Below are 27,216 nucleotides of genomic sequence, written 5' to 3' on the forward strand. Positions count from 1 at the left end.
ACAGCGCGGAAACAGGCCCTTTCGGCCCACCGGGTCTGCGCCGACCAGTGATTCCCGCACATTAACACTATTCTATACCCACTAGGGACAATTTTTACATTTACCAAGTCAATTAACCTACATACCTGTACATCTTTGGAGTGTGGGAGGAAACTGAATATCTCGGAGAAAACCCACGCAGGTCGTGGGGAGAATGTACAAACTCTGTACAGACAGCATCAGGAGTCAGGATTGAACCCGGGTCTCCGGCGCTGTATTCGCTGTAAGGCAGCAACTCTACCTCTGCGCCACCGTGACCGCCTTACTACTCCTTCCAGTGTCCTGAAGGCGGCAGTGGACATATTTGAACCATTAATAAGATGCTGAAAATGCCCAAGCGGACAACGTGTATGGTCAGAGAAACAACGTTAAAGCTTCAGTTGACGAGGTTTCATCAGATCCAAGGTTAATGACCTGAAATATTGACCGTGGTTCTCTCGTCATGGATGCCACCTGACTTACTGAGCACTTCCAACACCACCCATAATATCTGCAGCGACTGGCTTTTAGACTTTAGAGATACAGTTCAGAAATGGTGACGAGTGACCACCCCATATATTAGCACTATCCTACACACTAGGGATAATTTACAATTTTACTGATGCCAATTAACCTACAAACTAATATGTCTTTGGAGTGGGGGAGGAAACCGGAGCAAGCCCGCGCGGTCACAGGGAGAACGCACAAACTCCATACAGACCGCACGCGTAGTCAGGATCGAACCTGGGTCTCTGGCGCTATTAGGCAGCAACTCTATTGCTGCGCCACTGTAGCACCCCATATTTTGTATTGTTTTATTCTGGTCACGATCACCAGATTTTCTCAGTGGACTCTTAAGTACCTCAGTGAAACACATGGGATAGTTCATAGATAAAACAATAACAAATCATACAATTAATATCAAATCATATTCTGGTGAACTGCATTTTATGGTACAATTAATTATTAGAGGTTTAAGACTCGCTCATATTCAGCACCACCTGCACACTGTTCCTTCTGTACACACATATTCCATCAATGTAGATTGCACCTACCATCCAGAAGCTCATAGATGAGGACAAAGTTGTTCTTGATATTTTCTTCACTGATCTTTCCAAAGTAGGAGGTCATAACATCACACATTTTGTATAGGAACTCAAAGACCATGGCTGCATTGACATTCTGCTTGGTGACGGCAGCCAGCCATATATTCGAACGTTTAACATGGAAGAAGCTGGTACGTGCAATGTTGGTCACTGGGGAGCGTACCTGTTGCCTGGCATGGATGACATTGACGCGGAAAGCATCCACTGCATTCCGTCTGAAAAAGAAATCAAAGCTCGGTCAGGTTACACAAAACAAGCCACCATTTAAATATAAATTACAATTTCATTTTTAGACATGTGAAACTCATCAACCCAACTCCAAAGACTTACAGGTATGTAGGTTAATTGGCTGGGTAAATGTAAAAATTGTCCCTAGTGGGTGTAGGATAGTGTTAATGTACGGGGATCGCTGGGCGGCACGGACTTGGTGGGCCGAAAAGGCCTGTTTCCGGCTGTATATATATGATATGATAAGAAGAACAGAAAATACTGGTAACACTCAGATCAGGGAGCATCTGTGGATAAGAAACATTTACTGTTTCCACCACCATCATAACTGGGAAAGAGCAATTGTTTCTATCTTTCCCAGTTCTGGTGAAGGATCTTTGACTTGAAACAATCGCTATGTTCTCTTTCCACAAATTCTGCTTAACTAGCTTGAATAGTTACACCAGTTTGTGTTTTTATTTCAAATATTCAGCTATTCAGATATGGACAGTTTTTAAACATTTTCAATTTAAAGACTATAATGTTGTTGCTACGTTTGTGTACAGCTATAGAATGAAACATACACCGATCAGACAAAACATCATGACCACCTGCCTAATATGCTGTTGGTCCTCCGTGTGCCACCAAAACAGCACCGACCTGCCGAGGCATGAACTCTACAAGATCCCTGAAGGTGTCCTGTGGTATCTGGCACCAAAACATTAGCAGCAGATCCTTCAAGTCCTGTAAGTTGCGAGGTGGAACCGCTGTGGATCGGACTTGTCGGTCCAGCACATCCCACAGATGCTCAATCGGATTGAGATCTGAAGAATTTAGAGGCCAGGGCAACTCTGTGAACATTTCATCATGTTCCTCAAACCATTCCCGAACAATGTGTGCAGTGTGCATTATTCTGCTGAAAGAGGCCACTGCCATCAGGGAATACCACTGCCATGAAGGGGTGTACCTGGTCTGCAACGATGTTTAGGTAGGTGACACGAGTCAAATTGACATCCACATGAATGGCCGGACCCAGGGTTTCCCAGCAAAACATTGCCAGAGCATCACGCTCTCTGTCGTCTTCCCAGTCGGTTCGGACCAGACGGGATTGCCCTCGCGCATCAACGAGCCTTGGGCGCCCAACACTCTTGCCGGTTTGTCCCTCCTCAGACCATTGTCGGTAGATACTCACCACTGCTGACCGGGAGCACCCCACAAGCCTTGCCGTTTCAGAGGTGCTCAGACCAAGTCGCCTGGCCATAACAATTTGGCCCTTGTCAAAGTCGCTCAGGTCTTTACTCCTGCCCATTTCTACTGCATCCAACACATCAACTTCAAAAACTGACTGTTCACTTGCTGCCCAATATATCCCACCCCTTGACAGGTGCCTTTGCAAACAAGATAACCAATGTTATTCACTTCACCTGTCAGTGGTCATAATGTTTTGGCTCATCGGTGTACAATACGAGATCCTTTACTAAAATTCAAACTCTTTTGATAAAGCTCTGTTATACTGTTATACTGTTATCTAAAAGGTGCGTTGAATGCAGTTTCTAGACCTGTAACTCAAGACAAGGAGTTGCACAGTCATGATACAATGCTAGTTTAGCTATAAAAAAAGTTACTTAACTTCAGAGTTCACTTTGGTTTTTAAAAAAAAGCAAGCAAGGTCATGCAGTGCAAGAACAAAAAAAAAAATTTAATTTAAAAATCCCCTAATTTATCAAACCACTTAGTTATATTCACCGATAAACTGGTAGCCAGATCGAGGGGACTGGGAAAAGTGTTTTGGCAAAATAACAACTTTACAAACAAAAGTTGCCTTTGAACAAATGTAGAGTCCTTTCCAAAGTTAAAAGTTACTCTTACTCTGGATGAAGAGACAAATGGGCGCGAATTCTAATGTTTTCAAATTGGCCTTCAACAAAATAACCCTGATCTAAAAGGTCACATATCCCTGTTGACTCGTACCAGTACATACTTCCAGCAATGGGGAGTTTGAGGGAACGAGCTACTAAACACTGACTCAGAAGGGACACTAATTAATTTGCAATCTCCAAACCTGGGAATGCGAAGAGAAGAGAGAGTTCAGACCAATTAGTTATCAATACCACAAAAGCTCAGGATTGTTAAATTAGGATGCACACACTATGGAAACATGCAAGTTTTCTTTTTAAATAATTTTCAGGCAGCCAGACTAGATTCAATTTTATTTTGATTTCTGTCACTTCTGCTTATATCCCCGAGAGTACCACCAACATGTTTCTCACCTTCTCTGCCTCACCTGATCTCGTACCTATTTCTCCCCTCTCCATCCCCTTCCACCTACATTCCTTTCTCTAGCTTCACAATTTGTAACTCTTCGATCCTTTTGTCTCACACCTTCTGTCTTTTCACCTCTGGCATTTGTCTAACCATCTGCCTATCAAACCCCCCCCCCCCCCCCACCTTACCTGCATCAACGCACAACCGGCCAGGCTTTGCACTGTCCCTCCTTTCTTCAAGCTTTCTTTCCATTCCCCCCTCCCCTACAATGTCTGAAGATGGGTCCTGACCCAGTGTCACCTCTCCTAACCAGCAGAGTTACTCCAGCACCATCTTCTTTTGTAACCAGCACCTGCAACTCTTTGTTTCAGTACGTTTCATTTGTTGAGTCTGCTAATGCTGGCAAGTATCCTGCCATGACACAAATCCACTTCCTGCCAAGTCTTACAGCAAGATCCAACATGCATGGATAAGCTGTCACTGACTGCCTGAACATGCATAAATTCTCAAACACAAGCAGCAGCATACTTAGCTCATTTTCCTGAGATATAATCAACAATATAGATAACATTGTTTTAATGTAATGGCTGGACTCCAGTAAAGTGACGCAAGTAGAGAATGAAATTGTTGCAATTAACTTTGATTTTCAACTAGAATTTAATTGGAATGAAATATTGATTCTTTCGCTCAGTCACAGGTCACAGCCCATCTACAGTGATACCCCACTTGGCACCATTCGACAAAGCATCAATTTTTAACAATGCCCATGGACCTCCAGTTTGAACACTCACGGACACACACCTTGCTGCGCTTTAGAAAAACATCTGCTTGGGCTGTGTACTGCTGTGCAAGAAATCTGGTGGACCACCTGCCCTTGCCCTCCCCCCCTCCCCGGTTGCTATGCAGGGAAGCAAGCACAAATCCCCACCCTCCATTGACCCCATGGCTGGGTGTAGGGGAGGTGCCTGTGAATCTGGCCAGCACTGGTGACCTGTAACATCTGGTTCACACGTTGAGAGACCACCGAGATCTGAGTTCTCTGCCATCCCCACCTGGTGAATTCAAAGGAAGCTGGCTTCTCTCCATCACTTAGTTTGGGTACACAGTTCTCACCAGCCCACAGACTTCCCCATGTTAACATATTCAGCAGTTATTGTTGGCGTTTGAGCATGTTACAATAAGGAAATCTGTGCAGAGGTGGTTCGCTATACATCTAGAGGGGAAAGCAGCTTCCATGGCATCCAACAGGAAACAATGGGATAGAAGGATCCAAGTGGTCCAGCCATACATGGAGCAGCTGTTGTGAGAACCACTTACTGTGCTGGCCACCACACAGTACCAGGCACCACATCTATACATCAAGTAACTGCACCACCCAGCATCACCCTCGCAGGTAGTCTTGCCACAAGCTGTGGGGGCATTCTTGGTAGATTCCTCCAGGTTCTTGACTCAGCAGCATGCAGAGGTGGTAAGGAGTTCCTACTATGCTCCAAGCAAATTTTCAATATCAGCAGTACTTCTCTATATTTAACATTAATAACAATGCTTTTTAATGCTGATTTCATTAATGCTCGTGCTCCTGTGCTTTAAGCAAGTAACAGAGTAGTCTGTGCTGGAGTTAATGCTTCTCTTGAACTTCCTACCTGAGCTCAGCCTACCCTGTTCCTTCCTCTCTCATGCATACAAACTTCCCTTAAAAGTATTGCATTAAACCTAGTGGAGCTAAATTTTGATAACAGATCTGAATTCCTGCCAGCTACTGCTGCTCAAAGACTTCCCCATCATACCAACCCCAGGTGAATTACTTCAACCACGCAACAACTACCAACATGCCCAGACAAAGCTCAAAATAGGTCAAATCACTGGTTAAATAGCACAAAGGTGACAAATGACTGTTACCTATTCCTAGTGCAGCCAATGAGCACATGATGAGATGAGGAAAAATGAGACGCCAGCAAGGAAGGGGAAGTGACAGACCAACGAGAGAGAGGGTTAGAACACACAAAGCCCAGAAAGAAAAAAAACAGACACAGATGAGAACTACAAAGGACTATTCAGACATCTAAAGGAGAACAATGGACAACCGAGAGGTGCAAATCACCAGCACATGCAAAAGCATCAGTCAATAATTGAACATATTATGTGCCTCATCCAAAACAGATCTGTAACCCTATGCATGTTAGAGATGGTTTTTATAACTCGTGTTGTTTTGAAACTATTTTGTCTCCACTGATCTATCAAGAAACTGGCACATCCATATTTGCATAGGTCTAAGATGGGGAGATCAGACTTTGCCAAAGGAAATACATTGGGTAAGAACTAAAGGTCATCCCAATATAAACAATTTATGCTCAGATAATCAGCCTATAGATTCTGAAACACTGCTGCCTCACACAAATATTGCAAGGTGTTCCTCATCCATATAATAGATAAGATTATTAACATTTTACTCCCGAAAGAGGATTGGAACATATTATCATGTATCGTGTTGTCCCCGACGTAGCATATTTGTCCCTCATCCCCAGGCCAAATGATCCACAGTCATCATCAAATGCCATGACATCTCATTTCCTCATCATTTGTGACAGGAAGTTAAAGAACAACGAATATGGAATTCACTTTGGCAGAATTCCAATTACAAACAGCGCCATCCTCGCTAGAAACTGGGCAGAAGCAGAGAAAATGGAAAATAATCATTGGAAATGAAAATTGGATGGAAATAATAGGAAATGGAACTCACTACAAACCATTGCAGATGAATGGACAAAATTAAAATGATTTTATCCAAGGTCTTAAATGCCATTGCATCATCTTATTGTGCTTCACTTCAAACAAAATTTGACATTAAGTGACAGATATTAGGGCTGATGGTCAAAAATCTAGGGGCTGGTTTTAAGATGCATCTTAGAGGGGAGGGAGAAGTTTTGGCACGGAATGTGGGGAATTGACATTTTGACTGCGGGAGAAATTAAAATTAATTAAATTGTAGCGTATTCATTCCAAATTTTAAGAATTATTGAACTAGGGGTGATAAAATATTGGAAGGATGCAAATTTTTAATTCAATGAGGTTGCTTTAGCAGGGAGCTAATATAGATCACCAAATACAGTACAAGTTTAGATTAGTTTACTTTCATATACACCAGGGTGCAATGAAATTCCTTGTTCACATGAAGCTCAGCACATATAGCATACATATAGTAATGAAAAATATGTCAAATTTTGTTTGAAGTGAAGCACAATAAGATGATGCAATGGCATGAAAAATATGATGACGAGAGCAAAATAGCAGAATGGTGCAAGATTGTAGTGCACAGAGCTGTGCAAAAGAATATTTAAATACAGTAACACGATAACCAAATGAGGTAGAGTTAAGTGTAAGATTATGTGACAGTACCTCTGGGAAAGGAATGTAAAACAGGTGAGAGGTTCAAGGCTCAGGTAGCAGTAGTGAAGTACTCAGCCAGATCCAGATTACCCCATAGATTATTTAAAAAAAGACAAAACCTCTTCACCTGGTGACATTCAGCTGCCAGTGCAGAGTAAAACATAGCTGCAGACAAGCGAAGATTTCTGCACAGATGCAAACAAGGGAAGATTTTGACTCAATTCTAGCCAAATAGTATCAGAACCTGAGGACCACCACTATTGGGAATCCGTAGAATAATATGCATTGAAACAAATTTTAAAATTATATAAAGAATAAACCAATTCAGGAATTAGTTGAATCCACAAAATCTTCAGATACTTGAAATGGAAACAATGACGAGGTTGAAAATTCAAAACCAGACATTTGAAATTAGAAATAAGTGCAGAAAGTGATGGAAATATTCAGCATTTCCGGCAGCATCTGTGGAGAGAGAAGCAAGCGACCCTTCAGACTGATGGCTTTTCATCAGAACCACAAAACGTAAGAAGGAAACATGCAAAGGTTACAAAGGAGCTATAGGTGTAGAGAAGAATGACATGGAATTAACCAACCTTCATCATCCTCTCGGGCATAACTACCTCACATTAGCTTCTCGGTTTCCACCCATTATTAACGTTCCCTGTACCTATGTCCTCCTGCAACTTGAAACACAGTCATTTTCTAACTTTACCACTTCTGATGAAAGTGTATTGATCCAAAACCAACTCATTTATCTCTCCACAGATGGAACCTAATCTGCTATCTTCAGCACTTTGTTACAATTATTGACAAGGCTGGTGAACAGCTATTACTCTCCCGATAATGCACACACTAAAAATATGCCTGACATGGAAAGTATTTCTCTGTGGTAACATCTCTCGTCCTGAGAAACATGTTAATAAATTTACTGTAAGAGCACTTAATCTTGCAGCATATTTATCCCACCCATGGGGAAATGGCTATCGATTTCACCATTGATTGGCCATCACTGTTCGAGTGCATTACTTCAATTTTTATTCTGTAGATGCTATTAATATTTCTGAATTTTCCATTTATATTATTTAAAGATTAACTTGTCCCACAGATCTACATCCAAGCAAATATCCCACAAAATTACATCTGAGTAAATATCCAATATCATTTTGAAATACTATTGAATTTGATTCTGCAACTCTTAACATGTCAATTGTACACACCAATGGATAGGTGAAAGGGATTCTCTCTCCTAGCATCCCTTCCTCAGTGTAACCTGACCACAGCTTGAGAAGATTATGTGGCTACCTTTTAGAAGCTGCACAAGATATAGATGAAAGGATTGTAATAAATAATACACAGGTGGTTTAAGTTTGTTTGTTAAAATGTGGCCAGCACTGTCTACACTGGTGGAGCGCACTGACATAGGATGACCTGATAAAATTTCAGGAGAACAAGTCTCAGTCAGGAAATTATAAACAGGAATCTGATTGGCATAATCAGCTATGTATTGATAGTCCTATGCTGAGAATGATGTAGTGCCCAGGTCAATTGAATATTAAACGGAGTGTGATATTGATTCTTTAAAAATAATTTGATTTGAGCCCAGGGTTGTTACAACCAGCTTTAGAGTGGCAACATTTGGAAGAACTTGAGGCTAATGGTGGTAAGTAGAGCAGAGTACTCTTGATTACCATAAAATGACAACTTCTGGTAGGTACATAAGGACGATCCTATGCAATACAAAAGGACCATACTTCCTCAGTGCACTTTCCTAACCGCATACTGGTAAGCAGATTGTCAGCACTCAAAACCTAGATTTACGAGAGCAGCAACAGTGTGGTAGTAATGGGCAGCTGGCATGCATGACAGGAAATAAGATTAGGGAATGATTTAAGGATGTGTGTTTTCAATGAAAAATGAACCCCGCCAAAAAAGAAAAATGTTCATTTGTATATAACCATTAGAAAAGGAGATATATAAAGTCCTTCAACATGCAAAGATTAGAAACGTTAAGTAATAGTATGATAAATTATGACCACAGCATGGATCTTAAGAACGGTCCGTCAGTCTGAAGAAGGGGTTCGGCCCGAAATGTCACACATTTCTTCTCTCCAGAGATGCTGCCTGTCCCGCTGAGTTACGCCAACGTTTTATATATATCTTAGGAAAGATCTACCATGGTTGGATGGGGTTTAAAAGTGATGAGAGACCTAAGCGGCGATGGAATTGTTTCCACTGATGGGCATATTGAAAATAACAGAGACATTACTGCAGTAATAACAGTAGGAACTACAAGAAAAGGACTGTGGGGGATAGAAATAATTTTATTGCAGTACAATAGGTGAGGGCAGGGGGAGGGAAATGACGGGAGAGAGAAAAGAAAGGAGGGAAGGAGGGAAAATATGTTTAAATTTAGAGGTTTCACGATTGTTAATCAGAGCTCTTGACAAGGGGCCACAAGACCTTCCACCCTGCATTTTAAAAGCCATTCTTGCAACACGGTTCATGCATCATGTATTTGGAGACAATGCTGGAGAAAATAAAAACTGCTGCAGGAACTTAACAGGTCACGCAGCATCTGTGGAAGGTGATGGACAGTCAATGTTTCGGATCAACACCCTTCTTTGGACTGTAACAATGGTAGTTTGGTTGAAGGAAAACCAACATGAGTCTGATGCTTCCAACTATCTACCACCAAAGGCTTCTAATCAAAGCATTTCCCAATTCTCTCCTCCGGCCCTCTTGCACCCAGGAGCCGTCTTTCATGTGCATATCTGGATGCAAAATATTCTTGGATTACTCAACCACCGATGATATGTGTCAGTGTAGCTTAATGTGCCTTTCAAGCAGCAATCTCTTAGATCATTCTCTTTGCTCTAACTCAACAGGGATAGTTTAAAGATAGACACAAAGTGCTAGAATAACTCAGCAGGTCACACAGCATCTCTGGAGGGGACCCTTCTTCAGACTAAAAAGGTTTAAATCCTGGGAGTATCCCTATCAACGCACATTACATGGCATCAAGGATGAAATACTATTTCAGACAATGATCAAAGATGTCATTATATAAAGTGTTCAATAAAATTTCAATTTAAACAGCTCAGGAGAAGGCTACTTGTCTCATCGTGCTTGTGCATTCAAACATCCAGTGAAGAAGGTTATCCAAGATTACAAGATTGTAATCAACAGGGCCAGTGGTTTAAGGAATGGCAGGTGGAGTTTAATTTAGATAAATGCAATGTGTTGCACTTTGGTAAGACAAACCAGGGTGGGACATGTTACAGCTGTGCAAGACATTGGTAAGCCCATGTTTGGATTACTGTGTAGAGTTTTGGCCACCCTAATATAGGAAGGATGATGTTAAACTGGAAAGGGTACAGAGGAGGTCTACGAAGATGTTACCGGGACTGGAAGGTTTGAGTCATTAGGTGAGGCTAAGACTTTTCACCCTGAAATGGAGGAGGCCTGGGGTGACTGTTGCAGAGGTACTTAACATTAGGGGCATAGATAACATGAATAATCAAGTCTTTTCCCCAGGGTATGGTAGACTAAAATTAGAGAGCATAGGTTTAAGGTGAGAGGGGAAAGATTTAAAAGAGACCCGAGGGAGCACTGTTTCACAGAGGGCAGTCAGCAGATAGAACAGCTTCCCAGAGGAGGTGTAATGGCCGGCAGAATGACGACATTTAGAAGACAGTTGGACAGGTCATGGATTGGAAAGGTTTGGAAGGACACAGATAAGTGGGATTAGTTAAGTTAGGCAAATTGGTGGGTATGTCTGTGCAAGAAAAGGATACTATTAATTGATATATCCCACTCTCCTTCGAGAGTGCTGAATGATTTGCTACCTGCCATCTTACTGTTAATCTTTTGAAAGGTTACCCATGAATTTCTTTCCACCTCTCTTTAATGGCAGTACATTTCAGATTGCAACTACTTGGTGTGTCTCAAAGTACGTGCATCTTTTAAAGAAAAAACATTAAATCTGTGTCTCTCGAGTTAAACCTTCCTCTTACTAAAAACAATTAGTTCCAACTTATCGTTTCAAAACATTCCAAATTTTGAACACCTCCTAAATTTGCTCTTTTCGAATAATGTTTTTTGATTACTTTGACTCTAGTTAAGTTCTACAATGCTGGAAATATGTTCATGAAACTACATCCTCTCCTCTACATGGTTTAAACATTCAACTTCCACTCAGTTTAATTTCTAATTAGATAATCATTCTAGATTTTTTAGTATTCCTTAAGCAGGCTGCAAAATCATTCAGCCTAACATATTTAGGTGACACACTCAATATTAGTTTGCAGAAATTCTAAAACCCATTTCATATAATAGTAACAAAACCACAATGGTAAAACCAAAGCACCAGTACTTAGTGGTGGAAAGAGCAATGTTGTGAAAAGACTGTTAGAAAGTTCCTTTTTTTCTTCTTCACAAGTTAGAGCGGCTTACAAATCTTACTGCTCGAGAATTTTTTTAAAGTACAGACAAAAGCAGTAAAATAAATTTGATGGAAGTCAACATTCTGGGAGCAGAGAACAGATGGCAAGAATGTCACAATGATATCTGGGTTCAAAAAAAAAAAAAAAAAGCCAAATTGCACAATTTTGCTTTGAAATTTGTTTTATGAGTAAATCGCCTGCGGTTAGAATTATTTTAAGTTTACATTAGAGTATTAGTTAAACAAATCTAATATCTATAGGATACTGTTTAAATCATTTACTATGCATGCACAATTGCTTTCAAACTATTCCCATAATCGCTGGCTACTGACCTTCAAAACAACCCCCAAACGCAGGTAGAAAATTATTTTGTTCATCTTATTTACAAACCCACTGCCAACTATCTAAACAATGATGGCATGTAGTAGTTTATTCCATACATAAAGAACCGCTGACTGCAAGTGACCAGTTTTCTTGGGGAAATTCACCATGGTTCAAGGCAATTTCATATCAGTAACAGTACAAAGCAAAACGATCTTAAAAGTAGACAAGTTACAAGAAAGAAAAGACTGCTTCAATAACAATAGTACTTACCCAATGTCATCCCTGTAGACTCTGGAGATAAGAACTTCCCCCTTGTGATTGTAAATGAACAAGCCTCCAATCATGTTAGAATCTTGATTAGTGCTCCCTTCCCATGTTGATTAAGACCTAAAGCAAAGTAAAGAAAATATCACTGCAGGTACAGCTTTTGATCTCAGCTATGTTATGCTTCTTTTTGTTTGTATATTTTCCAGTTATTCAGGTTTACCGTAGATAATGATTGCTACTCTACTCTTGCACATTAATAATTCAACTTTGACCTCAGATTACTTTTCTTCATAAAGAATAGAGTATACATTTTCAAACACAAATGCCATTTAGTTTAATTCCATTTCCCAGCAAGGTCACAGAGTATTTAACACAGTATTAACATGTGAAGAGGCAAAAAGTTCCCACACAAGGACAAATACTCTTGAGGGACAGATTTACCTACAAAAACTTCTTAATTGTACATAGGTCCCATTTATACGACCTTTCTAAATAAGCTTAACAATCACAAAGCACTTTGAAACTTTTAAAAGTGACAAAAAGTAGTACCCAAATGCAATTCTATTCTTTCCACTCAACAATTCGCAGAGCTGAAATCAAATGCATGGCACTCTTAATTACTTTTTCCTGGAACATTGGATCAACAATTCCCTTTCCTCGTCCCTTGAATTTTATGATCAATGGACAATCAAAATCCACCCAAGCATCATTTATCTCAGTGGCCTCACTGTTCTACAATAGCCATCCAATTGCTGTGCTGGGCAATGGATTAATCATAATTTCAAAAACTAAAGTGCAAAATGATACATCTCAGCAGAAACCACAGCTTCTGTCATCATTTAAGATCCTATTCCCAAATGTTCTGCATTGCTCCAGGCTGGAGGTTTTAGGATCTGCAGCTCCGATTGAAATCGGTACGCCACATCCTTAATCAGGTAGCAATATCAAATTTACACAAATTGAATTGTAAAAGGTAGCAAAGGGGTAAAGTCTCCTTGATTAAAAGCAATCACATTACCAAAAATAAATAGACCCACAAGAAAATTAAACTCGTTAGAAAATTAAACTCGCTAAAAAGACCCCAGGCTTTTAATATCTCTGGATTTGCCCTTGAGAAACTAAGCAATTCACAAATACCCGATCAATGAATGCACATGCCAGATCAATGTTGAGTTTAGACTACAAAATCAACCAACTCTGCTCGTCACATCAGCTGAAGACGAATCACACAGGCAGTTTACATTTGATGCCGCACGGTGGTCTCATTCTTATGGATATAATGTACCATTTTCCCCAGAACGAGCTTTCTCGAGAAATACAGGCGCGCCCTTTAAAAGGAGATGCTTTTCCAACCGCCTCACGTACTATCCGCAAACACTCCCGCTCGCAAAGTCATCTAATGTAACAGAGCAGGGCAGGGGCGGTAGCCTCATTTGAATATTAGCGTTTTAGCAGTCGGATATCGCAGCAATGTGCTAAACTCTCGCTTCTGATAGAGGTTGCAGTGACCCTGCTTTGCAAAGTGTTCGTTTCAACCTCGCTGCGGCGTTTATTGACTGCTATATGTTCTTGTGAAAGAAAAAAATGTTAAGCCTGGGCGTGGTCTGCTCCCAAAAAACAGACACACTTGAATGGCAGCTCCGAGAAATGGAAGTCTGCAATGCGACAAAGCAGCCCCGACCCATGCAGCGGGATATCTAAACCAGAAACTGGCTGCGCATGTGGAAGTCGAAAACACTCCGTGGGGATAGAATTAAGCATCTCATCAAGGCGTGTTGGCGTAATATCGTTCCTCACCGTCCAAACGATAATATTTTAAGGACAGACTCAAAGTGCGGGAGTAACTTAACGGGTCAGGCAGCATCTCTGGAGAAAAAAAAGGATGGATGACGTTTCGGGATCCTTCTTTAGACAAAGGGTGGGGGGTGGGTGCGCGCACAGCTGGAGGCGAGAACTAGCACTTCTCGCCACTACTTACTGTCTGAAGAAGGGTCTCTACCCGAAACGTCATCCATCCTTTGTCTCCAGAGATGCTGCCTGACCCGCTGAGTTACTCCAGCGCGTTGTGTCTATCTTCGGTATAAACCAGCATCCGCAGTTAATTTCTTCCACAACATTTTGAGGACAACTGAAATTGAGTGACATCGGATATTGGGATATTGGCCTCACATGAGACTAGGTGCTGGAGTCTGAAGCAAATAAAAAAAACTAACTGCTGCAGGATATCAGCGGGTCGAGCAGCAGGGGGGAGGGGTGGAGTTGACGTTCGCTGATTAAAACGGAAGATAGACACCAATAGCTGAAGTAACTCAGTGGGTCAGACAGCATCTCTGGAGAAAATGAACAGGTGACCTTTCGGGAAGAGACCCTTCATATTTTTTTCAACTATAGTGCATTTTACAGCTATGCTTTCACTCAGTAATTGGTTACGCAGAAAACAAACTGGCTCCGAGTCGATGCAGGGATGGAAAAGATAGACATAAAGTGCTGGAGTAACTCAACGGGTCAGTCTGCATCTCTGGAGAAAAAGGATGCGTGATGCTTCGGGCCGGGACCCTTCTTCAGACTTTTTCTCCAGAGATGCTGCCTGACTCACTGAGTTACTCCAGCACTTTGTGTCTTTCTTTGGTGTAAACCAGCAACTGCAGGTTTTAGTTCCTAAATAATGGAGCCAGCCATTCAGTACACTAAGACATTCTTCACCTCGGGGTAAGTCTGTGGAGGCTCCGTCGCTGAATTATTCAGTACAGTGGTTATTGAGTTGATTGAGCACATTCTTCTCGATCCATGGCCATGTTCACAGAGGCTTGTTTCCCCACTTGCTGGGGATGTTACCATGCCACTAGGAGACTGAACCAAACATTGCTCGGTTCTGGGATTCAGTATTGGAACCCTATAAGTGGCAGAAAGAGAAAACCTCTAGCCCATCAGTCTGGGTCACCATTCAAAGTTCAGCTGAAAACAGTCATGCCTGGAATTAAGTTTGTTGGATAATCTTGGTCCTTCACACGCCATGTAAAGCCATGTTTTAGTACACGTCATTTCCTGCTTCATTTCCAAAATATGATACATAAAATTAAGCTCATAATTTAATTAAGTGAAGCAGATGGGTTAGCCATCAATTAACAGTCTACTCAGTTATCACACTCACTTCAAGTCCCAATTATATCTCTTCGACAGGCCATCCAACTAACTGATTAAACGATAATAACAACTACAAATGCAGTCAGGATCAATGCCTCAAGCTTCAGATGTCTCGTGGGAATATGTAACATCGCGTATGAAACAACGACAAACCACTAAAATATGCAATGGGGTAGTCTGATCAGATATTCATCATGCAAACCTCCCATTAGAAAACACAAGATATGGTGGGTACCCAACATAATGAATCAATTCAAAACAGCTGTTATAAAATGTTTTGTGGGGGTGGGGCACACAGTGGAAGAACTGGGATGAGAAAGGGAGGAGCAGAAGAAATGTAAAATAATTATTTAGCCTCCTGCATAAAGCAGCAATGCTCCAAGTTCTCAATGCTCAACCATGTAGTCACTTCTTGGAGAACATGGTTGCTTAAATTGTAAGAGGGAACACTGATTGTGCCAGTGTTGGGGGCAGTCATGTGAGAGAAACTCACAGGAACAGCATACTATGTAGGAAAGCAAAATGGTTAATACAATCTTTTTCTCAACAGTTGCAAAACAAGAATATTTGGAAACAGATCGTAGTACTACACGTACTTTAGACAAACACATTTTCACAAACCTCTTATCATGGATGATAGCCAAATAGCCTAAATGATTACCACCAGCACCTAAGTTAGACACAAAATGCTGTGGTAACTCAGCGGGTCAGGCAGCATCTCAGGAGAGAAGGAATGAGTGACATTCCGGGTCGAGACCAGACTGATGGAGAGGTTAGAGTAAGTAAGGGGAGTGGAAAATTTGAGGCGGTTAGAAATGAAAAGGTCTAATGAAGGTAGAGGGCCAGCCGGGGAAGTCCAAGGGGAGGGGTTCCACTGGAGACGGGGTCATCACTGGGAGGCTAGGACTCCTTCCCATGGAAAAAGGCCCGGAGGCGACAGAAAAAGGGTCTCGACCCGAAACGTCACCCATTTCTTCTCTCCTGAGATGCTGCCTGACCTAAGTTACTCCAGCATTTTGTGTGTACCTTGTGTCGACCAGCATCTGCAGTGTTGTTTCTTACACCACCAGCACCTACACATGGGCAGCTAACAACCCAGCGGTATGAAAATCGACATCTCTAACTTCAAGTAACCCTTGCTTTCCCTCCCCATTCTAGTTCTCCGACCAGTCTGACTGTCGTCCTGATTGAATTTACCTTTCTATGCTTTGTTGTCACATTTCCCTAGCTAACAATGATCTATTCAACATTTTCCTTGACCTACGTCCCCTTTGGTGTCTTGTTTTCACACCTCACCCTTCCATATCTCCGTGTCTCCCTCTCCCGACTCTCAGTCTGAAGAAGGGTCTCGATCCAAAACATCACCCATTCCTTCTATCCAGAGATGCCGCCTGCGCCCGCTGAGTTACTACTAGCATTTTGTGTCTACCTACAAAACTTAAGGCCAGTTGATCTGCTATCAAATGGACATATTACAAGGAATATCTTGCCAGGTGCAAATCTCTTACGTTAACCACTAAAAAAACCCCACTCATTCTTAGGTAAAGCTGGTGTTAATTTCAACAAATAATATTATTATAGGTAGTCTGAAGAAGGGTCCCAACCCAAAATAGCTATTCATTTCCTCCACGGATGCTGCCTGACCCGTTGAGTGACTACAGCAATTTGTGTTTTGCTCAACATAACAGTAACATGAGAATTAGCAAACACTAGATATATCAACAGAAAAGCAACCCTCAGATACTCCAGTGTTTCAAATAGTGAATCAGCTAGATCTGCTGTGATAACCAAGACCCAAATAGTAGTCATGCAAAGAATCCAATCTGTCTTTTTATGATGTCCAGTTACCACCATCTTGGACAAGACCATGGGAGAGCACCATTCGTTAGTGTTGTACGATCTTAACATTAATGACTTAAATCGTATCGAAAAAACAGCACTGGCTATGCTGCACTCTCCATTTTATGCACTGAAACAGAAGCCCAGATGATACCATGAAGTGGGACCTAATTAAAACAGCAGGATTTAGCAAATATTCCTGATGCAAGTTTCTAATTATTAATGTAGGATTCAGAGGGATGAAAGAGTTAAAAAAAAACTTGGGGGAAAAGATTAGGCCTAGGTAATTTGCAACTGAAAAAGGATTTGCAGTCATACAGTTGCTTTAAAACTATCACCAAGTTGTGCTAGGTTTTGTTCAGTACTTTGGGCGGCACAGTGGTAGAGTTGTTGCCTTACAGCGCCAGAGGCCCAGGTTTGATTCTCAGGTACTGTCTGTACAGAGTTTGCACATTCTCCCTGTGGTGCTACAGTTTCTTCCCACACTCCAAAGACATGTAGTTTTGTAGGTTAATTGGCTTCTGCAAATTGTCCCTATTGCGTACGATAGAACTTTGCTTTACAGCGAATGCAGCGCCGGAGACTCAGGTTCGATCCTGACTATGGGTGCTGCACTGTAAGGAGTTTGTACGTTCTCCCCGTGACCTGCGTGGGTTTTCTCCGAGATCTTCGGTTTCCTCCCACACTCCAAAGACGTACAGGTATGTAGGTTAATTGGCTGGGTAAATGTAAAAATTGTCCCTAATGGGTGTAGGATAGTGTTAATGTACGGGGATCGCTGGGCGGCATGGACTTGGTGGGCCGAAAAGGCCTGTTTCCGGCTGTATATATATGATATGATATGATAGTGTGAACATGTGGTCACTGGTTTGCCCTGACTTGGTAGACTGAATGGCCTGTTTTCACTCTGTATCTCTAAACTAAACTTTTGGGTTTTCCTGCTCATTCTGTTCAATTATTGCTTTACTCGCTGACCTCCCTCACCCCCACACCATTTACTGTTTGTCTTGAAGAAGTCTGATTAGCTATCTCTCTGACAAATACAGAATTCAAACCAGAAACAAGGCCATGACACGGTTATCTGATTAAAATAAAACACGGACATGCCATTTTCCACTGATCTCAAAATGCTGCAGAGTACTTTGGACAATGATATTTAACATAGTCCAATGCTCTTATCATCTCAGACCATTCTTCAAACAAGTGCAGTCAATTGTATGTGCAGCCCACTATATCTTATCCCGAGCCGTTGCAGTTTATGAAGCCCAGCCCAACACTGCAAACTCGGGATAGGCAAGATTTTGTTTTGCTGCAACCTTTATTTCGCAAGAAAAACTTAAAAAAATCTTGTTTAAGGTTTAAAAATCTATTTTTTAGTTGAGGTTAAAATGTCCAAAGAATAAAATAATGATCAAAGACCCAGATTTATTATTCTAATTTTCCAGAGATCAAAGATGCAAATTGATAAAAAGACAACTTTCCCAAAACAGAATTGAGCAATTTATCGACAAATGAACATTGTAAAAACTTTCTCGGCACTTCTGAAGGTATAACAAACAGAAGATGGACAATATCTCTTGTCCTCTATCAACCAAATTTGAAGCAAACACCAGAGCCATTGTCCAATGCTCAGAGCATTGACACGACATGACAAAATTATATATATCACCAGTTCACGATTACAAGATGATATATCATACATCAAGATTATTTGACTACAGCATACAGGTTGTTCTGCCATAACGCAATAGTTATGTTACCAAGAAACCTCGTGCTATAGAAAATGGTGTTATAAAAACCATTGTGTCAATGGGAAATGAAGGTTTCAGGCTTGCATTGACAGTTATTTTTGCCAGCAGGGATTGTTTTTGTTTTATATGTCTCGACCCGAAACATCACCCATTCCTTCTCTCCAAGATGCTGCCTGACCTGCTGAGTTACTCCAGCATTTTGTAATACCTTCGATTTGTACCAGCATCTGCTGTTATTTTCCTACACATCTTGTTTTATACAGTAATATTGCACAAGTGTCAGCAGAAGTGAGCGTTTGTCAATTTCAATGGCCACTCATGGTGAAGGTAGTAGCTGTCTTCTTAAGAAGCAACAGTCTCTGATTACTGCGGGGTGGCTACATGGAAACATTTTTTCCAAGACAGCTTATTTTCAGCGTGTCAATTGGCAAAGTAACCTTCAAATGGTTCTCTAATCCCCAATCAAAATCACATTATAACAAATTAGGTATGCGCAATACAAGTAGTGTTCCCTAATTCATCGATTGCATTAGATCCAATTCATATTGTGGAAACACATGTTATCGCAGAACTATCTGCACATTCCTCTGAATTAATTAGTTCCCATTTAAGTCTGAAGTAGAGTCTCAACTCGAAACACCACCTATTCTTTTTCTCCAGAGATGCTGCCTGATCCGCTGAGTTACTCCAACATTTTGTGTCATCTCCATTTAAACATACCCTCTATAAACAAAACATTTTGTCATATTTCACCAAAAGAGACACAAAGTACTGGAGTCACTCAGCGGGTCAGGCAGCATTTCTGGAGAACACGGATAGGTAAAGTTTCAGGTCGGGAGCCCTTTAGGGTCCTGACACAAAATGCCACCTATCCATGTTCTTCAGAGGTGTTGCCACATTTCACAGGAGTACCGACAAGATTTGACCCTGGGCCACCTAAACAAATGAGCAGACATGACCGAACGTTTGACCGAAGAATAGCTTCAAAAGAACAACTTGCAAAGGGAGGAACGATATAGAAAAGTTGAGGCTCAGGGACAATGGATGATAGACCCTAGAGGTGGAGCAAAGTCCTGCTCGGATTACAAACGCCCAGTTTACTGACAGCCTGTACATACAGATGAGCATTTGGGAGATAGTCACTACGGATGGGGATGGATTTGTTGGCTGCTGCCATGATGCAGGTATTTTCTACTAGGTGTCAGAGCATTTACACATGCCCTCTCTCTAACCCCAAACCCCTGACCTGCAACAATCAGGATAGGTGGAGCCAGACAGACTCACTTGCTCACTTACCGAGTCTGTGGGGCTGGCTTGCTGGCAGACAGCTCTTCTACCCACACTCATTCGCTCTCCTGTGTCTGTGATCCTCTCCCACACATTGGTTTCATTCATATCCAACTTTAAAAAGTTTGCGTTACAAACAATTCTCAGGAATTGAACCCTGTCATAACTTGGGGACTGCTAGTATTTACATTTGGAGACTAAGAGGCCTGGATCTGAGAAACAGGGTGGTTATACACCTGGGGGAGATAGATTATTGGAGAAATAGACAGGGATGTGGCATGATTTGAAAGCATGAACCTTTTGGAGTTGTTCATTGCTAATCAGAAAGCAACACTGGTCAGCAAGCACCAATGGTAACAGGACCTGGTGGTGTATGTCAGACCTTGGCAACAAAGTTATGATGATCTCATTTAAGATCTGATTGGAAGTTGACCAGAATGCCGGAATATTATGTCCGGAGGTTTTTCGAAGTATTCCATGACTAAATTCATGCAGCAAAGTAGCACAGCTGTTAGAGCTGCTGCATCAATCTCCAATTACTTGGTTTCAACCCTGAACTCCAATGCTGCCTGTGTGAAGTTTGCGGGTTCCCTGTGACTGACCGAGTTTTCCTACGTGCTCCATAAGCATCCCCTTTCCCAAAGACCATTGGATTAATTAGCCACGATAAAATGCCCCAATGTGGAGGTATATGGTACTATCTGTAGTTGATGAGAAAGTAGAATAAGTTACACGTGATATTAATGTGAAAATGGGAACACTAAGAACTTGATGGGTCTCTTACGTCATAAAGAGAAACGAGACATGGAAATCAACTAAGGGAGGGTTGAAATTACAAGAAATAAGAATAGATGTTTTTACTAGTGGCAGAAAAAATATTCTGAAGATAACTGGGGATTGAAAGGACAACATGGAAGGCAGCAAAGTTTCAAGTTACTCGTCAAGGTATGGAACAGAGTCTCAGGCTGGAGAACGGAGATGGTAACTGACAACTGCGGCTTCAGATTTCAGAACATTTAGCTGGAGGACATGTTTGTTCATTCAGTAGTTTAGAGATACAGAGTGGCAACAGACTCTTCGGCCCACCGAATCTGCGCCGATCAACTGTACATTTGTTCCATTCTACACACTAGGAACAATTTACAGAAGCCAATTAACCTACAAACCCACACGTCTTTGGAATGTGGGAGGAAATCAGAGCACCCAGAGAAATCCCATAAGGTTACAGGGAGAATATGCAAACTTCGTACAGACGGCACCCAGAGACAGGATCGAACGTGGGCTCTGGTGCCGTAAAGCAACAACTCTACTGCTGCACCATTGTGCCACCCTCAACCCAACTTGAAAAACTAGAGTGGTATAGAAATAAAAAGATATGTGGAAATTGACACTGAACGTGTCAAGAAGCAACACATGGATGAGAAAGAAAGTCCGTTTATTTTAAACTATTAGTCCATTCACCTTTTACATGAAGACACGAGGACACGGCCATCACACGTAGCACAAACAAAAATGCAATAGGTTTTGTTTAGACAACGTTTTGCTGTAGGCTGGTTATTTACTTGTACTTTATTGCAAGCTAACAATGTGAAATGCAGAGATCAAAACTCCCTCAAGGCTAAACTAATGTTTCAAATATACTGAGCAACAAGAAAGTAATCTTAAAACAAAGCAGTAAAGGTTCTTAAGGGCTTCACATAACCGAAGAGCAGAATCAAAATACACTTTGCATCCCGTTTTCCCCCAAACAAATTCTATATCATTGAAGAGCACTTTGCAAACCTAGTCTCCACCAGTTAGAAGGGCAAGGATAGCAAGAGCACTGGAACACCACCAACTGGTAGTTGCTCTCCATGTCACACGCGTGCCCAACTAAGTTGGAAACACATCACCATTCCTTCACCGGCACGGGGAAAAAATCCTGGAACTCCTTCCCAGCAGTGGGTTTACCCACACCTTAAGATCTGCAGCCGTTCACACCAACTTTTTAAAGGTAACTAGGGATGGTCAATTAAATGCTGCCTTAGTTTGGAAAGAGTACATCCTTTGAATGAATTAAAAAGATAGAAATTTTCATTCAATTGAGCGAGTTTGTACATTCGCCCAATGATGCAAGTATTTTCTTAAAAATTCAATTAAAAGACACCTGATTTTCTGATCACCCACTTATATTGGTGGCAATGTACATTACTGTACACTGCATCTAATGTAAGTGGGTGATAGAAAAAATAGGATGGAATTGATTAACTAACACGTTTGAACGGAAATAAGTGGGAGTGGAGGACTGCTCCGAGAACTGGCACATAGACTCAATGGTCCAAATGGTTTCCTGTGTCATAAGGAAATATTAAGTAAAGATGAAGCAGCTGTGTTCCACTTAAAGATATTGCACCGACTTAATACTGGATCAATGCAGCTGCCAACATCATTTAATTATGAATGCATGTAAATTTCAATCAATTACCAGGCTTCTTGTTTTATTAATATTCTTGTGACGAATGCAAAATTGCAGCTTATTCAGTGTGATGACAAATGTTATATATCAATATACAATATCTATTGTGTCAAATGTAGACTATCTGGAATCTGTTCTGATAAGTAATGGAAGTATACAGATGCTCCTCGACTTACGATGCTTCGACTTACGATATTTTGACTTTATGATGGTGCAAAAGCTGGGCAACGGCAGCGAGCTGCAGCTTGCTTCCGGCCACGTGATCAGGTGTATTAAATGCATTTTCGACTTACGATATTTTCGATTTACAATGGGTTTATCAGAACGTAACCCCATCGTAAGTTGAGGAGCACCTGTACTAGTAGGCTATTCCATTATATGCCCAGCCCCATTCAATGAGATAATGGCTGATCCATGACCTAATTCTACATACCCACCTATACCACAAGAGCCTGTAAAGGTGCAGCAAATATTCTATTATTTCTGTTCATATCTGTTGCTTATTCTTGCTATTGAGGGCGTGCAGCGTAGGTTCACTTGGTTAATTCCCGGAATGGCGGGACTGTCGTATGTTGAAAGACTGGAGCGACTAGGCTTGTAATACACTGGAATTTAGAAGGATGAGAGGGGATCTTGTTGAAACATAAAAGATTATTAAGGGGTTGGACACGTTAGAGGTAGGAAACATGTTCCCAATGTTGGGGGAGTCCAGAACCAGGGGCCACAGTTTAAGAATAAGGGGCAGGCCATTTAGAACAGAGATGAGGAAAAACTTTTTCAGTCAGAGAGTTGTAAATATGTGGAATTCACTGCCTGAGATGGCCGTGGAAGCCAATTCTCTGGATGCTTTCAAGAGAGAGCTAGAGCTCTTAAAGATAGCAGAGTCAGGGGGTATGGGGAGAAGGCAGGAACGGGGTACTGATTGTGAATGATCAGCCATGATCACATTGAATGGCTCGAAGGGCCGAATGGCCTACTCCTGCACCTATTGTCTATTATGACAAATATATACTTGAAATTGCTAAATTCTCTTACAGATTTAATTATTAGTTACCACTTGCAGAAAGACTTCCAAATTTCATGTTATAGGAGCACAATTAGGCCATTCAGCCCATCAAGGCATTTAAACACGGCTGATCTATCTTTCCTTTCTCCCCTTTTCCCCATAACCCGACACCCTTCCTAATTACACCCGACAATGGACTAACTCTAATTTCAGGACCTCCTAGTTTCAGACATTCCATCGGAAGAAAATATTTCCCACTGTATAGCCAATTGATTCCTCAGTTTCTTGAAAGGTTTGACCAAATCACCCCCTAAACTAAATGCTAAGAAATACAATATTTGTTTGTATGATCCCTTCTTCTAACCAAATATTAGATATTTCCCTATCTAATTTCCTGTCCTATTTACTGTTCCCTGACATGCTAAAGAATGTTTAAACACTGACAATGGACAAACTGATACTGGGCATGAATTACCTTTGGGCCAGTTAAATATACAACAGCTGAATTATATTACTAGCCTCCACAAGTCTTTGGGTCAGAGAATTCCAAAGATTCACTTCTCCCAAGCAGAATTAGTGATAGCCATCACTCAAGCGAAAGCACTCTCCAGAGCTGGAAAGTCATTGGTCAAGTTCTGAAGAACATATAAAAAAATACCAAGCCAACATTCTAATGTCAGCCAATTCACACCCAGAGCCAGATGCTACAAAACAGGCATGAGGCAGACACTGAGAAAATTCAGTGTGGTGGCATTGAGATGGGAATGCCACCTAGCCAGAGGCACACTGCCCATCAAAGGTTGTCAATCGATCTTGGCATTCAATGGAGTTGGCATGGAGAGGGGCAAGGGAGAAATTGAGTGCATAAACAAAATTGAATGGATAGCCCATAAATGGAACACACAAATAAAACACAAATCAGTAATACATAATAAATAAAAATTCAATAAATCAATAACCACAATACTGTAGTGCAAAAAACTGGTCCTTAGAGCAACCAAAGGCAGTCCACAGAAGTTCATAGTTAATGTCAGTGTTGTGTAGTGTTCAAGAGCCTGATGATGGTTGTTGAAGCTGTTCTCGACCTGGAGGTCATGATTTTCAGACTCCTCCTATACTTTCTTCCCAATGATAGGAATAAAATGAGAGCATGGTCAGGAGCGTGTGGGTCTTTTATATTTGTTGCCTTTTTCAGATAGTGCATCTATAGACCCTTTCAATGATGAGAAGCTCAATGACCACGATGGACCAGGCAGCGTCAACGATTCTGTAATCTACTTCGCTCCCAGAGTTTCAAGTCACCAAACTAGGTTGAGATCAAACCAGTCAATATATTTTCTAGTGAAATGCCACCCAGTTAACTGGAGGTATCCTGCCCTTCAAAGGCTGTCAACAGACCTTGGTATTCAATGGGGGAAAAAAAGACACTTAGCGCTGGAGCAACTCAGAGGGTCAGGCAGCATCTCTGGATAACATGGATAGGTGACATTTTGGGTCAGGACCCTCCTCCAGACCAGACACAAAGTATCGCCTATCCATGTTCTCCAGAGATGCTATCTGACCCGCTGCGTTACTCCAACACCTTGTCTTTTATTTTGTAAACCATCATCTGCAGTTCATTGTCATTCAATGGAGCTGCATAGAGAGAGAGCAAACCAGCACATGACATGAAGTCTCATTTCAAGGAAGGCTTCTCTGAGTGCAGGTGTTTATACAAGGGTGGATGTGGGAGCTGGTGTTGGGTATGCTGCCTTTACTGATGGGATGGTAGTCGGAGGAGAGGGGCGGGGAGAAAATCTTCCCAAAATTACTGCGTGGTGAGAGGAGCGTGGAAGGGTGGGGTGAACGTGAGGAGAGAGGGGTGGAAAGGGCTGGAGGGGAAGGAAGGGGAGACACTCCCCAGGATTAATGGAAGCGACCCCCCCCCCCCCCCTCCTCTCTTGCTAATCACCTCCACCCTCCCACATCCCACCCCCGGGATGCCCACACTGCCCCCAACCCGGCTGACAGGGTGCAGCCCGGGACAGGGCAGCGGCCTCAGCCCAGGGGTGTCCTCCTCTCCCCCCAAAAAACCTCCAGGATCACCCTCTACAAAATGTCCGCCGCTGCGGCCACTGAAGGAGCTGCCCCATCCCGCGGCCGCTGCCAGTGCAGGGCGGAGGAAAAGAAAAAGTCTACGCAGAGGTTAAATCCACGGGGAGAGACCCACCGAAGGTCCCGTACACTCCCCCGGCTCTCACCTGCCGCTGCTCTTCCCTTCGGCCGCCGCTCACAAAATGTCCGCCGCCGCCCTCCTGCCCGGCCTCAGCTGTCGCGCAGGTCACATGACACGTCCACGCTCCGACGGCGCCAGCGTCATGACGCAGGTGCATGTCTAGTCATGTGACCCCCTCCCCTCTGTGCAGCCGTCGCTCCCCCACTCCTGGGCAATTCCCTCTGCGAAAGGGATGGGTGGGTGGTGGAGTGGACTTGTTCAAAATCTGAAATATCAATTGTTATTTTTCAATTTTTATTTCATCCGTGATCTTTTCTTCCCCACATTCCTTCTTGCCCAAACCCATTTATAAAGCCACAAATGGACACAAAGTGCTGGAGTAACTCAGCAGGTCAAGCAACATCTCCGGAGAACATCATGGTCCATGGAGAGGTGATGTTTCGGATCGGCCCCTTCTTCAGACTCAAACTGCTGGAAGAACTCAATGAGTGGTGAGAGTGGAGAAAATCTCCCCCAAATTAATGGGTGGTGAGGGGGGAGGGGGTCGTGGGTGGGGAGAGTTGTGATAGAGGGGTTGAACGTGGGGAGGGTGCGGAGGGGTGGACGTGGGGAGAGGTGGACTTGGGGAGAGGGTTCCCAGCCCGAAATTTCACCTATCCAGGTTCTCCAGAGATGCTGGAGTTATTCCAGCAGTTGTATCCTCTTGTATATTAACCAGCATCAGAGATGTCCTCTTTCTTCAGGAAACGGGGCTACCCCTCTTCCATTATAGATGAGGCTCTCACTAGGGTCTCTTCTACATCCCGCAGCTCCGCTTTTGCTCCCCCTCCCCCCACTCGTAACAAGTACAGAATCCCCCTCGTTCTCACCTTCCACCCCACCAGCCAGCGGATCCAACAAATCATTCGCCAACATTTCCGTCACCTACAACGGGACCCCACCACTGGCCATATCTTCCCATCCCCTCCCCTCTCTGCGTTCCACCGAGACCGTTCCCTCCGTAACTCCCTGGTCCACTCGTTCCTTCTTACCCAAACCACCCCATCCCCGGGCACTTTCCCCTGCAACCGCACGAGATGCAACACCTGTCCCTTTACCTCCTCCCTCAACTCCATCCAAGGACCCAAACAGTCTTTTCAGGTGAGACAGAGGTTCACCTGCACCTCCTCCAACCTCATCTATTGCATCGGCTGCTCCAGATGCCAACTTATTTACATTGGCGAAACCAAACGCAGGCTCGGCGATCGCTTCGCTCAACACCTGCGCTCAGTCTGCATTAACCAATCAGATCTCCTGGTGGCTGAGCACTTCAACTTCCCCTCCCATTCCCAGTCTGACCTTTCTGTCATGGGCCTCCTCCAGTGCCACAGTGAGTCCCACCGGAAATTGGAGGAACAGCACCTCATATTTCGCCTGGGCAGCTTTGCAGCCCAGTGGTATGAACATTGACCTCCAACTTTAGATAGTTCCTCTGTCGCTCTCTTCCCCTCCCCCTTCCCAGAT

General features: G+C 42.6%; 1 protein-coding gene across 3 annotated transcripts in view; it reads right to left on the bottom strand.

Annotated features, from left to right (window-relative positions):
* Window positions 1-25,875, bottom strand: part of LOC144599531 (AP-2 complex subunit mu) — a 48,071-nt gene extending 22,196 nt beyond the window's left edge. Inside the window, exons 1-3 of one of the 3 annotated variants that reach the window (XM_078410535.1) lie at window positions 13,995-14,202; window positions 12,020-12,136; window positions 1,074-1,339 (exon numbers count right to left, since the gene is read on the bottom strand). In XM_078410535.1, the coding sequence (XP_078266661.1) occupies window positions 1,074-1,339; window positions 12,020-12,093 (340 nt within the window). In that variant the 5' untranslated portion in view covers window positions 12,094-12,136; window positions 13,995-14,202. Of the gene's footprint in view, window positions 1-1,073; window positions 1,340-12,019; window positions 12,137-13,301; window positions 13,555-13,994; window positions 14,203-25,738 lie in introns of those variants that run through there. The other 2 variants (XM_078410537.1, XM_078410534.1) reach the window with 2 other exon arrangements.
* Between the last annotated feature and the right edge of the window lie 1,341 nt (window positions 25,876-27,216).

This window comes from Rhinoraja longicauda, chromosome 13 (assembly GCF_053455715.1).
Source record: "Rhinoraja longicauda isolate Sanriku21f chromosome 13, sRhiLon1.1, whole genome shotgun sequence".
Lineage (NCBI taxonomy): Eukaryota > Metazoa > Chordata > Chondrichthyes > Rajiformes > Arhynchobatidae > Rhinoraja > Rhinoraja longicauda.